Source organism: Atractosteus spatula, chromosome 1, assembly GCF_055471065.1.
Source record: "Atractosteus spatula isolate fAtrSpa1 chromosome 1, fAtrSpa1.hap1, whole genome shotgun sequence".
In the NCBI taxonomy this organism is placed as follows: domain Eukaryota; kingdom Metazoa; phylum Chordata; class Actinopteri; order Semionotiformes; family Lepisosteidae; genus Atractosteus; species Atractosteus spatula.
Window position 1 is genome coordinate 28282544 of NC_142706.1, and position 15204 is coordinate 28297747.

General features: G+C 44.5%; 1 protein-coding gene across 1 annotated transcript; it reads right to left on the minus strand.

The window, feature by feature from the left end:
- Window positions 1-9239: 9239 nt before the first annotated feature.
- On the minus strand, window positions 9240-12134 carry LOC148840789 (uncharacterized). Its single transcript, XM_088924281.1, has 4 exons — window positions 12092-12134; window positions 10717-10817; window positions 10515-10628; window positions 9240-9811 (listed from the first exon to the last, which is right to left on the minus strand). The coding sequence occupies exons 1-4, from the start codon at window positions 12132-12134 to the stop codon at window positions 9344-9346; spliced, it is 726 nt and encodes a 241-aa protein (XP_088780407.1). The 3' UTR covers window positions 9240-9343.
- Between the last annotated feature and the right edge of the window lie 3070 nt (window positions 12135-15204).

The following is a 15204-nucleotide window of genomic DNA, read 5'->3' on the forward strand; positions in this document are numbered from 1 at the left end:
TGCAGTCGACTCCCTTTGTCCAGCCTTATGATAGGCTCTGCCTGAGCCCTTGCCTTCCCCGTAGCGCTCACAGCGGCTCTGACCCTTAGTGCGGTCCTGCCTGCCTATTTTGCGCCGGGGCTTAGCGGGCTCAGGAACCTCAGCTCCCTCGAGCTGAGGCGAGTCGTCAACCCTGCTGGCTTTAGTGGCGAACATGGCCGTTTTAGCAGGTTTTCGCTCTGAGGAAGCAGAGACTTCAGCTCCCCAGGCTTTTTGAGCCAACCTTCTAATATCAGCCATTTTCATCGCTTTTGCATCAGTGTGCATCACAATCATTTTCCTGACTGAGGGATGCAGATTAGCAATGAATAAACCTTTGAAATTCACGTTCTCTTCGCAACCCTCTTCATTCCGCCCTGCAAAATAAGTGCGCCTAAGCCTCTCATAGTAGTCGCGAGGGGCTTCAGCTTTTTCGTGCTTAATATGGTGCGCAGCGGCCACGGCAGGGATCGATAAAAGCCGAAAATTCTCCGATCATTGCCTGACACAGCTCCTCAAAGCTATTACAGACCTCCGGTCCTTGTCTAGACATCCACTCGTGGACCGCTCGGCTGGTAGTTTTCCTTACTAACATAGCCTTTTCCTGTTCGGACGCTTCGGGCATAAACTGCAAAGTATATCTCAGCTCATCGATGTAGGTTTCCACATTATTCCCTGACACTGACGGGTCAAACCTTTCTACATCTTTGGCTAACTGCCTCAGGGAGTGGAGGTTAATTTTTACGGTTTCTCCGCGGGCAGGAGGACGGCCGTGATCAGGAGCAGGGGGTCTATGCCTGAATTGAATCGCCCTTGCGTCTCGCGCAGGACTTGGCGATCTCCCCCATGCCGATCCGACCACAGACCCTGGCCGGGAGAAACCTCCTCCCGGCGCGCTGGGTGAGCGCTCCGGGCTGCTAGGTGGGCTGGCATGCAAGTGGGATCTAGCCTGTTTTGCTTCCAGTACGGCAGCATCTAACTCCTTTTGCCTTTCCTGGCTGAGCTCATTTAAACGCTCAATTTCTTTTTCTTTTTCTTTCAAGCTCGCTTCCAGGTTTCTCCTAGCTACCTCAGCCGCAGTTTCTCTAGCAGACAGGTCATCTAATTTACCTAAAACTTCCCTGAGTCTGTCTTCACTTTCCTCATTTTTCACTCTCTTTTCTCTGATTATATCCAACAACTCAACTCGCTCCGCCTTATATCTTTCTAGCTTTCCCTGAAGCTTTTTAAACTTTGTCAGCTCGGACAAAGACAGTTCCAGCTGTTTAGCTAGATTTAAGGCGAAACTAGATAGGACCTGAACTGTGTTCACAGACCCTCCTGTGTTAAGCTGGTTCGCTACCTTAGCTACTAAATCTACTTGCAGCTTCTCAATATCATCAAAGTTCAACTTTTCGATACCGCTCCAGTAACCAGGATTGTCGTCGCTAGAAATAGTACTTATAAGCGACTCCACTTCAGACATTTTAGCAGCCATTGTCATTACGTCAGAGAAACTTTAAGAGTATTACTTTTTTTTTCTTTTTACCAAAATACAGTATGGAATCTAAACACCCGAGCAGATGGATTTCCAATCAGCACATGTTACACTAACCGCTAGAAAACAGGGGGATTTCTTTACGCAGTTATCAGCACACCCGGTATTCGCGTATAGAAGCCGCGGTGCTGTGCTGAACTTGAACTCACAGCAACATCAGTTATTCTGTGCGATTGATTCTCATTTCATTCTAAACTAGCCCACCCAGGGACGCCATTTAATGTAGTGGTTTGATGGGTTTACTGAGACAATTATTAATTGTAACAGTAATCACGAGGCTGTTCGTTATAGCTTTTAGAAAATCAATCGTCAGAACAACTAACAACGCACACACACGGGTTCAATACACGAGATACATTTATTAATATAAATTGTGCACCAAAGATATACTAGTCTGCCTGGATACGAGCGGCAGACCTTACTGTGAGGGTTATCAATATACAAGGCATATAATCTCGAAGAGATGCAAACACAAAGAGATACACAACAGAGAATATATGTCAATATATATCGTTCGGTTACCAAATCGCTAATCAGTGTTATTACCCACTGTTACTCTAAACTCGGAAGTAAATACATTACTCATGAATTAAATTGATAACAACTTGTGTTGAGGTACAATTGAATTCTCGAGACGCAATGTAGAACATGGGGTTTACTTATCCACTGTGTATGGATTTGGAATCTCCCGGCACGAACACCAAACCAGCTGACAGGCTCTGTTGCAGCCTCTGTTGCAGCGGTTGTCCAATGGGCGTTGTGTCGGCGTCCTCTGGCTACCGGCCAACCAGTCAAGGTGCAGCTCGGAGTAGGACGGGCGGAGGAATCTGACTGCGGCGCGCAGGGCAGTCGTTGCTCCGAGGGGATCTACCAGCAGTCCGGCTGGCTAGTAGAAAGTCTCTATGCACAGAGTGTGACCGCGAGTCCTCACAAGTCACTCTTTTGCCTGGGAAGAAGCTGGTTCGTTCCCGGTCCAGCGCTGCTTCTGAATAAGCTATTCAGGTTGTCGACGAGGGTCCAACTGTAGGCTGCCGTTGATCAAGCGGAGCATTCACGTTGGTAGAATTCTGAGTACGTACGGGATCCTCGGCCTCGCGCTTAGAACAAAGTCCAAGTCCTTTTGCAGACAACAGCAGTTGTCACGTGATTGTCTCTGAGGATGCGCAAAAATGGCCAAGGAGAGCCCCGATCTGAGCTTGCGCTCCCTTTTTGACCAAGACCCAGATGTGTGCTGATTGGTTGAGAGTTTGGCGGGCATTGGAGACCCACGTGGTATTACCACGCCCTGCCAGTCCCTGATTGGTTGGTCAAGATGAGATATAAGTCACTTACTCTTGACACTTAGGAATGCAGTAAGATGTCCATTCGGCACTCCCTAGACTGATAGGCGCCAATGGATGACCATTGATCATGATAGCCAGGCTTAGCTAAGTGCATCCCCGTCTGGGAGCTTGTTCCTTATCAAAAGAAAACATCTTAAATCAGCCTGCATGAATACTTTCTCTGTGGCTGCACCACAGAGATGGAGGGTGAGATGGGGCCTCCTTTAGGACAGCATACCAACGCTTAATTCTGTCTTATTAACAAGCATTGCCGCTACACCGGAGACCTGGAGAATCCTTGCTGACTACGCCAACTGTTGTGGGAAATTCTTCATCAGAGGAGCAGGACACAGTCTTGTGCAGATTCTGTTCTATTGAGCTCAATAAGTCTGACAGCGCGCCCTGGGTCTGCCCCACAGAACAGACAAACTGCAAGGGTTTCCCAGGTCTTATATACAGTCAAGAGAAAGTTTGTTTCACAATCTGAGTGCTTGTACTGTTCTTTGATATGTAATTACTTCTTGTCCTACTCTGTCTTGCTCTAGGTTCTGTCCTTTGATATGCAGCAGACATTGGTCTGCTTTGTCCTGTTTGTGGGTGTCGTTCCTGTCTTTTATTATGTAGTGTTAAGCCACTGGGGCTGCTAAAGCAAGTCAGCTTTATGGCATCTTAATGTAAATTTTGTTTGAGGCTAACTTAACAGACCCCATCAACACCTCTCACAATGTGCTTAAGTGGTGATACTTTGATGCTGGATAAGTGAGATATATATATGTCCCACTTAAAGATCTATATTTATCAGCTGGCTTTCACCATTCACATACTCATGAAAAATGTCACATTTATGCATAGTGGATTTAAATACAGACTATATCAATGAATGATTGTCAGATTTATTCAGGTTCAAGAACATAGTGTAACTGATGGCATATTACAACAAAGGATACAAATGAGATTTTTTTTCAGTGTAGTCATTTAGTTGCAGGGAAGACTTTTGATTTGGCATCACCATTGTTGTTGTTGTGGTGCCATGGGGGTAGTTGACACCACATTGGGCATGAACAGGCTCACAGTCTCCCCTGTCATGCCCCTTTATAAACTCTTTTGGGTTCCTTTACTTGCTTACATGCACTCTCCTCCAAGTGTGGTGATCACACTGACCCCCTCATCGGGGTAACAGCACACATGGCTCCACATTCTGTTACTCTGGGCCCTTAAACTTCGGTGTCTCAAGTTCACCAATTTCATCCTGTTGTCCTCACTGCTAGGAACCTCCTGCTCCCAGACCCCAACATGGAGCCTCCTGCTCCTACTCTACTAGGTCACTGTTTCATACTCTACCAGTGCCTCAGACTCCCAAGTCCGCCTCCAGCCCCGACGTCCTCTCCTGACGCCACCAAGTTGGGTTACACAAACACACACTACCTACATCACTGAGTCTGTTCGGCACTACACACCATGCCAAGACCCAACACACTGTCCCTCTCTAACACACACTCACAACCTCTCTGGCACCTCACTCTCACACCCTTAGGTTGTGAACTCACAGCTGCCAGTGCACCTCACTGTGCCCAGCCACCACTGCACTCTTTCCCAGAGGGTGCAGCTAGATAGACTCCACTCGGTTCCCCGATACCAATGTATTGCCAGGGGGAGAGTCCCTCTACCACACAACCCACTCTGGTCCACACACACTAACTCACAACTCACTCATACAGCGGATACGACAGTCCTGCTCTCACACCCCAGTAGGATACTGTCCCTTTAAATCTTTAGACAGTCTCATAAAGCTCCGTTTCTTGTCAGTCTCCTTGCAGACTGATGTTTTCACTCTTTTCTTCGCAGGCTACTCCTCTCACAATCCCCTCCGGAATTGTTGTTCTTCTCCACCCCCTCGTGGGGTTACTACAGCGGCTAATCTTTGCTAAGTCTTTGTTCACTCACACTATACATGGCGGCACTCCCTTCTAACATTGCCCTGACTAGTACCGTCTCACACCCGCTACTGTCATGTTTCAGCCTGGCTCTCTTACAGCAGAGCCTCCGCATTTGTTCTCTCACCACTGCAGCCACAGCAAGATCGAGGTCCAGCTTGATCTTTCCCCCTTTAAACCACTTCTACACCTGCCATTCATTCACTTAATAAAGTCAGGTGTGGTTTCCATGGCAACGCGTCTTCCTTAATCCAGGGCTCCGCACCCCACACCAGACACTCCCTGCATTGTACCACATTGTTTTTCAGGAAAGAGAGTTATTATGCAGTACCCCCCGTATAGTGCCCATAGAGTGTTAGTTTTAATATAACAGTGTATTACTGTGATCTTTATCTTGGAAGGATGTTTTTAACTTTTCTAATTACTATGCTTGCTAATACACTTTGCATGTCCCCTAGACGTAACTATAGTGGGGTCGTAACATGTCTGGAGGCTGGTCTGGGCTCTTTGATCAGTTTTGTGGAGCTAGAATTTATTTTTCTTGGTGTGTGTGCACTTGGGTTTGTTTTAGTTTTTAGTGGCTCTTCGTATTACAGGTGCTGTATAGGGGTAATTGGTGGTGTGCCTGTCATGGCATTCAGAGAAGAGAATTTTACTCCGTGCCCAACTTTGGATAAGATCACTTTATTGGCCATATACAATTTCTTACATTAGAAATTTGTGTTTTCGCATACCCCAGCTTGCTCTCCATGAGACACACAGATAAGGAGAGAGAAGCCTGGGGTCAGACCACAGGGTCAGCCATTGTACACTGCCCCCTGGACTAGTTGGGGTTAGGGACATTACTCAAGAGCCCAACAGAGTAGGATACTTCTGCCACGTGCAGGATTTGAACCAGCAACTTTCCAGCCACAGGTGCAGATCCTTAGCCAAAGAGCCACCGTTCCATCCTGGACCTGTTTGAGAAATAGGTATCCCTACCTTCCCCGGTATTTCAAATCTAGACTCAAAACCTTCTTTCTAGGCGGGCTTTTATTTATCTAAAACAAGTTATTAACCATACTGTATTCCACACTTGCATGTAAGATCACGGTGTGCCCAGCGGGTATTTTGTTTTCACCGAGGGTGTAAAGATTCAATGAGGACCAGGGGACAAAGTGAGATTATCTAACTGGATAACTTTAGTAAGTTTTCTGTGCATTTGTGCCTACAGTAAAATAAAATGTTCTTAAAAAACAACAAGAGTTGGCATTTCAACCTTAAAAAGGCAACATTAGCAAACAATTTCATTTTTTGAAATAGCTGTAACTAGCAACTGTCATAGTATTTCATAGCTGTGTCTTTTAAAAAAAAAAACAAAGATGGTTCTAATCTGTTTCTCATTGAATTATTTTTAATAACCAGGTAATTCAAAGGACATTGAAAGTTTCAACCTAATTGGCACTTTGGTACAGTGGTTAACTGCATGCCTGCTAATCAGAAGGTCCAATGTTTGATTCCCAGATAAACCAAATTGTTGTTTTTTTTTGGTCAGCCGGATATACAAATGTTTTTCACATTTCTGATATTTTGATATATCACAGTATGTCAAATAGTAAATAGGTTTACTAATGAAATAATCTACAGGATGCTCATGTTGAGAGGGTCTCTATGAACGTTGTACACACTTTTCCTGCGGAAGATGCAATATTTTATAAGGTGGACATTCAGAACTGGTTTGAACTGGATTGGAAAAATGCTGGACACAAGGGCTACTATGTAATTCTATACTGTTATATAGGAATGCATGCTGCGAACCTTTTTTTAACCTTTGAGATGGACTCCTGACTGTCTTTTAAGGGGAAATGGGGAAAGAGTTCATGAACAGGATACTAAATTAGGGTAAGTATTTTGGATTTGTTGTTTGTCTTTGTTTCATCCTGTTGCAGGAGAAATCTTTTTAAGCTAAAAAAAGTGCCCCAGGCAGTATAAGGAAGCTGCGGTTTCTGGCAGAGGCCAGGTTTTTTGGTTTCGGGGGAGGGGGGACTGGACCGGCCCTCGGGAGTGGTGGCTCTTCGGTAGTTGAAACTGAAGGTGGTCAGTATAGTTACCGGGGACAGTGTGAGAGTTCACTGTTCAGGCTCGGGTACAAGGGACGAGACAGGGATTTCTGTTAATGGGACTGCAAACGAGATGTTCAATTGTGTACATTGAAGAAAGTTAAGAGGTACTTTGCCCTACCAGGAGAACAAATTATTAAATTTGGTAAAAAAAGGTAAAAAAGTCAGGAGAACAAGAAGAAAAGTTTAAAAGGAGTTTTTATTGTTGATTTTAAATTGTCTGTGGTTGGGGTCTGGTCTGAGAGGCATTTGAACAGGAACAGTTGTCGCCATGGAAAATCAATTACTAGGATCAGTAGAAATTACACGGGCAGTGATGAAGGAGATGGAAAAGGAGGAGAAAAAATTAGAACAAAGGGATGGCTTCCTGAAACTACCATTAAAGCGCAGATAGAATGGTGGGCAGGACAAAAGGAACATAGTAAGGGAAAATATGCTACAGTGTTGTGTTGCTGGTGATTATTTAAAATGGAAGGATTTTTATTAGATGAAAAGGGATATGAACAGAAAATAAGTGAAGCAATTAGGCTAGTGAAGGAAGCCAAGGACAAAATTGCTAGTGCTGTTGGAGTTAAGAAACCACAGGATGCATTGTTGTGTAATGACTGGGATGATGCTTGTGACTGGAGAGATTGGAGTTTGATAGTAGCTGCAGTTAGAGCATTGAGGCATTCTGAGGGTCTGTTTGCACTGCCGCTTTATAATAATGCTGATGAAGATGATAATTGTCTCGGTTCCTATTGATCCTATGAATGTTGAGTCTCAACCTGTACAGGAAGCCCCTTTCCATTTGGACAATCTAATGGGATGCAGTGGGTCAATCAGTCAAGCTGGGCGCTGTGGTGGCTCTGTGGCTAAGGATCTGTGCCTGTGGCTTGAAGGTTATTGGTTCATATCCTGCGGCCGGCAGAGGAATCCTACTCTATTGGGCCCCTGAGCAAGGCCCTTAACCCCAGCTACTCCAAGGGTGCCATATAAATGGCTGACCCTGCGCTCTGACCCCAAAGCTTCTCTCTAACGGTCTGTGTGCTGGCGTGTCTCATGGAGAGCAAGCTGGGGTATGTGAAAAGACAAATTCCTAATGCAAGAATTGTATATGGCTAATAAAGTGATCTCATAAGTAACTAATGCTGTTTAAAATAATTAAATTGATATTAACATGTCAATATAACAACTTTATTCTTGACAGGGTAAATATATTGATTGATACTCATCCACAACTATGGACTCGTACCTCCCATGCACAAGGATGTGGAAGCAGCTGACTAGGTCCATCACAGCGCTGTTTAATCTGAGCTTTGCAGGCTTGGTGCTACTCCAGTCCTTAGGCAGCATGAGATTTCGGGGAGAGTGAGAGATGTTGCTGTAGCCGTGTGCTGACAATTGATTCTCTCAAATGGTTTGTCCAGATAACATTAAGCTGAAATGAGACAAACTTTGTGCACAGACTGGTGACTGCTCAGTCATGGCGAGTCACACATAAAGAGGAAAAACTCGGTTTGTTCCCAGCATAGCAGTTACTGCTGAGTAATGCTAAATTTGGGTGTGTCGATGAAAGTCCAACCATATTACTCTGGTGATCAATCAGGAGCACGGTGGTAGCTTAGTAGCCCTGAGGTCCTGCTGCAAGCTAGACCTCGGCAGAAGTAAATCTTTACAGATGAGCTCACCCTCTAACTCAGCACTTCAGTCAGCCAAGTTGGTTCGACAGGGCACAGTTTGAGGTGATACACCGCTAGTAGTATAAAGCGACACCTTTCATCAAACTTTTGACAGGTACCACGCCCCCTTTTTGCAGCCAATGGTCGTCCGCGGTGGTTGGCTGTCCCGCCCCCTTGCCAGCCAATGTCGTGTTGTTATTTGTGCATGTCCCGCCCCCTCAGGAGCCAATGGTGTGGGTCGGAACTCCCTCCCAAAGCCCCAAGGCGGCGCATCCCTCGCTTTAGGTGTGTGAAAGTGTGTATTGGTTTGGAAGGGGACCATGTCTGCTGCGGGGTTGAGTGCACTCTATTATAACCCTCGGAAATCAGGTAGTTACGGCGGCGCGGGGAGCCTGGTGCGGGCCGCGAGGTCCCGGGGTGTGAGCGGCGCCAGCTGCGGCCGGGTGGTCGAGTGGTTGTCCGGCCAGGCTGCTTATACGCTGCACAAGCCGTGTCTCAAAAGCAGCAGGGGTGTAAGCACACACACACACACACTGACTGCGTAAAGTCTCGCGGAAAGAATTCGCAGGACAAACACCAAGTGAAATGTGAACCGCTTTATTTCAACAGTGGGTTTTCAAACACAGAAACAGCGCAGCAGCACTTTTCACAAAAGTTACAGACTCCAGTTTGCAAGTATGTGAAATGTGAACCGCTTTATTTCAACAGGGGTTTTCAAACACTGAAACAACGCAGCACACATGCGTTACCGGCTCCTGTTTGCATTCAACAATTAAATGTTGGTGCGGAAAATTAGTTCGGTACGCGTAACCACCACCCCCACATTGCTGAGAAACTTTGCGGCATCTGAAAAAGCATTCATAACCCCCTTCCGCTCCCCGTGTCTAAAGCCATGCGAACCACACTGGGCGATCCGATCTAGCAGGGCAAAACAATTTGCCTGCGTAATCAGCGGGATGGTGTTACCACAGGTTCTGTGCAAAACATGCTGTATTTTGGAATACACACTGTAGAACCCCCCAGGCTTCCTTTTCTGATATGAAAACATCAGATCTGCAATAATTTCACTCAAGTTCTCGACATACACATCTATCTCTTTAACAAATTTAAGGACATTAGCATTCGACTCTTTGTTTTGCATATCAAGCTTTGTAGAGAGAAGCGTGTAAAGCACTCTTAGTAAGAATTCAGACGTATACATTCGAAATTCTTCATTCTTCGGACGATGGCACACCCGGGTCTGTAAAACAGAGTGAAATCTGTATTCACATTTTACATAGATCTTTTTTTTTGCGTCTGTAAAAATAAGAATAGTGTTTCTTTTGCAACTAATCAAAAGTCACGTCTACTAATTTTTCATCCAGCTGTTCAAGGGTGGCGTGTACATGCTCGAATGGGGAGCGGTCCTCAATTATATTTTTTAGCAACTGTTTTATGCACCGCTCAGTGTCATTTGTAATGGTGTACGAACCCAGACACCGGGCGGTGTACAGAACAGCTGATAAAATTCGGTCTCAACTGAGAGACTTATAAATTTCTAAAGCAGCAAATGTCACGTCTTCACACCCATCTGCGTAGCCGCCAGACAGGCATGTGTGACCCCGCTGCCCGGGATGGTCAATCAAACAGGCCGGGCAGTCATCAACCAGGACCCCCTTTAAACAGTGTTTGAAGATGCAATAAACTACTGCTTTCACAATCTGGGGCATAACATCGGGCTCATTAGGGACATGGGCATCAGCTTTATTAACATTTGGGCGAACACACAAGCATAGACACGAGACATTCACTTGTGCCGGTAGGCTGAAGATTGACCCGTCCACATCCTCTTTATTCTATTAAAGGAAAAAGAAAAGGAAGGCTTAACAAAATAGACATGCTTTGTACCTAAAATATCGAGCATTTAACGCACTTTTGAGCTAAGGTTTTTCGTTAATATTTACCATTTGTAGCGTGGTATCATCGCTAGCACCCGGCTGTTCTTCAACATCTGGTACCCCAGCTGAACTCACACCCCCGCCGCTGTCACAGGGCGCAGAGGGTTGGGTCGGGTTTTGCTAAAAAGAAGACCAAGTATTAAAATGACATACGCTAAGCACCGATACAACAATTCCACGATCAGAAAAAAATATTTTAGCCGCCTACCTCTTCACTTTGTAGAGTAGCGGACCCCGTTGTTTCTCCACACAAAGAAGCCATCTCAGCAGCTCCACGGTGTCTGACAGCTCCAAGCACGCACTGCGACCCTGTCAGGCCGGAGCATTTAAGAATGGTGTAACATGCCTACATAACACAAGACATTTTTCAATTGGTTGTGATGACCCCCTGATTTATCGAGAGTGAAAAGTATTCACATATCAGTTTATAAGTTTTAAAGTATTAACACACAACGCAAACACAAATGATGTGTTTGCCCATAAAATAAATTTTAAACACGTGGGGTTGGTCTTAAAGTTTTTAAAATAACGTAATAAGACACAGTTTATTTTTAATAACACATTCGCGACAGCTTTTTCGAAAGTTTGAGATAAATTTCCACACAGCGCAAGCATAAAAGTCTTTAAGGTATTAACAGGCAACAAATGATGGGGTGTTGTTCTTCATACTTTAACGGATTGGTCCTAAAGTTTTAAAATTGTTTCCCAGTAGAGATAATTTGTGATGTTATTGGAGACGGGCGGTGTGTGTGGGGGATTAGTTAAAGGCTCTGGAATGCACAGTGGGGGAGGGGGGCTAAAATTGACCCAGGGAAAGTTTACAAACATTTTAAATTCATGTAAAGTTTTCTAATTTACAAGCACCACATGTATTTCACGCAAAAATGTTCTTAACAGCGCAGCGCGAAAAAATAAAACCTCAAAACGTCAAGCTTGGTTTGTGAACACGTCCCTATAAAGAACAGATACATTTTCTTATAGCGTTAATAAAAAACATTTTGCTTGATAATATTCTTAGCGGTCTGTTGGTGAATCAAACAAAGACACCGTGGCACATTTTCGCCACGTTTTAACAGCTATGAAATTTAGACACCGTTGTATGCCTTAAAATAATATAGATTTTAACATTATAACAGTCTAAAACGTTTTCTAAAATGTTTCTTAAAATAATTTCTACAGACCAGTACGTGCACCCCCAACGATACCTAAGATTAATGGTTTTATGGGGGGGCCATGTGTGTTTCTTAGAAGAGAATGTTTATCGGATTGAGTATAAGTACCAGCAGTTTAACAGGCGAAGTTTTGGCTGGATTCCAATTCCTACAGTCTCACGTTATCGCCTAACTCGTCAGAATGGATCACGCCGATCAATTACAGCAGTCTGAAGATAGTCTATTTACAGACTTAACACTGTTCGACTTGATAGACGAAGACGAGGATTCCACGAATTTCAGCGGTATGTATATCTGGCTTATTGTGAGACAATTACAACGTCACGGTGCATGTCTCGTGTTAGCTATAGTTACAAAACGTTGTATAATATTTGTATACTAGGCAATATTGAATGATTATAATGGAATTACCGGGGAGTTGTGCCGTAATGTGGTCGTGACTGTGTGTATCCATTCATTTCCATTAGCCCCGAAAACCACAGCTGTAAAAAGACCAGTTACGGCGCAGCACAACACTGGTGAGTAATTACGACAATGTTTTGAATAACGCTTTACGACCATGTGAGTCTTAAAGACACAGGGGTATATACTCCACACCAAAACTCGTATGTGTCTATTCCGCAGACGCGGGCGAAGGGACAAGTCGCTACACATTTAAAAAACCTTGTTTGGGGTTTGCATTACCAACCCAAAACCTTGTGGAGACACATGCAGATGTTCACGTCATACCAGACGGTGCGGGGGATATTATCAGATCGCCTGAGAGAAGAGGTCGGTATTATATAAAACATTCTTTTAGCATGGCCATTTAAACGTGTCTATAATAAAAATCCCCACCGTTTTTCTATTTTTTCACTAATGGTATTTTCCCACTCCGTGCAGACCCCGGACCTTAAAAAATAAACTGCGACGAGCCAACAAGTTAACTGGGGCAACGAGCTCAAAACGTCTGAAATCAACAAGCAAAGGTTAATATAATTTAAGTGTGGTCAAGATGTGCTATGATCCACTTACGGTAAACGTTACTTCTTTTGTTAGGATGTTAATTCGCTGAAAGATCCTACTTCGCGTAGTTTTCTGTTTGGGAGTGTTAAAAAACCTTATTTTAAAACTGCTTAGCTTTTAAAGTTTAAAGCGACTGGTCTGTGCGAGGGTCTACAGGCCGTTAACCACGCCGCTTGACCCAGTAGCGCCACCACAGCCGTCAAGGAAAACGGTGTAACAACATGTCCGGGTAACTTGTTCCATTCACCCGCAGCCCTTTGTGTGAGGATGCGCCACATGTGTGGCGTTTTTATCATAGTTATCGTAGTTTTCTGACTTTGACAGTTTAGATTTCATTGATTGTTGTGTTGAAAAGTCTTTTATTTTTATCACAGTCTAGTTTTCAGATTTTGAGATGTGGAGCATTGGCGTGGTAATAAAAAGTCTTATTTTTTCACACAGCAGCTGTATCGACGCGCGGCGAAACAAATGTGGCGGAAACGTCGGACCCTAAGGTGGTGACTGCATCGAAGACGGCTGTTAAGACGCTGACCAAAGCCAGACGTGTCAAGCCTTCGGAGCGAAATAATAACGCGCCTAAAGACTTGGTGCTTGGTGATTTGGGATACTCAGTGTGGCATATTGCAGACTTAGTATCAAAGGTGGGCACTAATGAGGTGGATAAAAAGCGGTATTTAGAGAATCTAAGAGCCGCTTTAGCAAGTGCACATGCAGTGTTTCCAAAAACGATCCAGGTTTACGCTGCTAGCCTCTTAGACGTTTTTTCTAAAGAGGATGTCGATCTAACCTCTGGATTTCACTACCTCGTAATGCTATTTCAGGGAGCATTGGTGAAGACCCACCGGGATAAATGACTAAACATGCGGTCTAAAAAGTGCTTAAAAGACCGACCGCTTGCCACCATCAAGCGTTTGTACATAAATGGAATTAAACTGGCAAAAGCATGTTTGTTGCGTCGTCAAAGATTCAGAGAGAGGCATCAGATTTCCCAAGGGTCGCCCGAACCACGCAATGAGAATGCAGTGGTAGAAAATAACTTAAGGCCCGAGGGTGTTGTAGCAGAACAGGATGGCGGTAACCGAGAACCGGTTGTACTGAACGATCTGAATCAGGTTGGTGGCGGTGCAGGGGCGAATAGAGACCCCTTAGTTTTCCTGGAGCGTATACGTAGTTATAACAGGTCTTATAATAATTTTAGAGCAACAGAGCACCACAGAGAATTTCGTTTTGTTAATCTCGACAGAATAACCTCGTATGTACAGGCTATAGACGCTGTGCATGGTGCAGTCCAGAGAATATTGGATGAACTTTCTCCAAACATTGGGGCGAATGATTTTGTACAGCTGCGTTTGACTGCGGGTGGTTTTAACAAACCCTTGTTCTCACGCAGGAGACACCCCCGAGAATTAAATGCTGCCGATTTTTAAGCCACATCTCAGACCTCTTACAGAGCCACACAGAGGTTCTCACCGATGACAGCCTCCGATTAGTGGTGACGATAGTTAGGAATATGCAGGGGGGTGCCCGCCGAAGATTTAATCCGTTCTGTACAGCCGGGTAATTGCTCAGAAAAAAGCGCACCTTATCGACTTACATTACACGGGGGGTAATCTGTGTTTCGCCGGGAGTGTGTACGGTTTGTTGAATGAAGGTTGTACCGATGGGGAAATGTTACAGGGCGCTAAACGAATGCACAAAGAGTTGGGTTTTCCAGAGAATCGGAAAATTAGTTTGTCAGACATTATCGCTTTTGAAAAACATTTAAAGGTGGTCATTAAAATTTTGTACCACGACCAGGGTGATTGGAAATATTTTACAACGGGGCCCACACCACCAAATTCTAAAATACTTTTTGTTCTACTGCATGAAGAGCATTTTTATGGGGTTTTAAATATTAAAGCTTTTGTGGGGGCGGCGTATTTTTGCACTAACTGCCATGCGGTGTATAGCCACAAGAATGCACACGCCTGTGTTAAAGCTTGTAAAACCTGTTTAGATCCCCAGTGTTGCGAAATTGATGCTGAAATTCAGAATTGCCCGGCCTGTAAGGTCTTTTGTCGTAGCTCTCAGTGTTTGGCGAGACACTTGCGGAATGCGGCGACGGGTGTTAGTAAGTGTGAGCGCAGGGTCTTTTGTGAGAAATGTGGGGTTTATAACCTCGCAAGTCACAAATGTAAAGAGAAACTGTGCTCGCGTTGTAACAACGTGATCGACACCCCTGACACACATTTGTGCTACATACCGCCTTTGGACAACCCCAAAATTTCAAACAAGTACATTTTTTTCGACTTTGAATGCATGCAAGAAACGGGGACACACATACCAAATTACGTCCACGCCCTTCATATTGACAATAAACGAAGCTGGGAATTTTATGGTGAAACTTGTCTAAAGGATTTTGTGTGTAAATTTATCGATAGACGTTTCAAAAACCATACGTTCATATCGCACAATGGCAAGGGATATGACAATTACCTAGTGATCAGACAGTTGTTAGCTGAAAAGATGGACGTTGAACT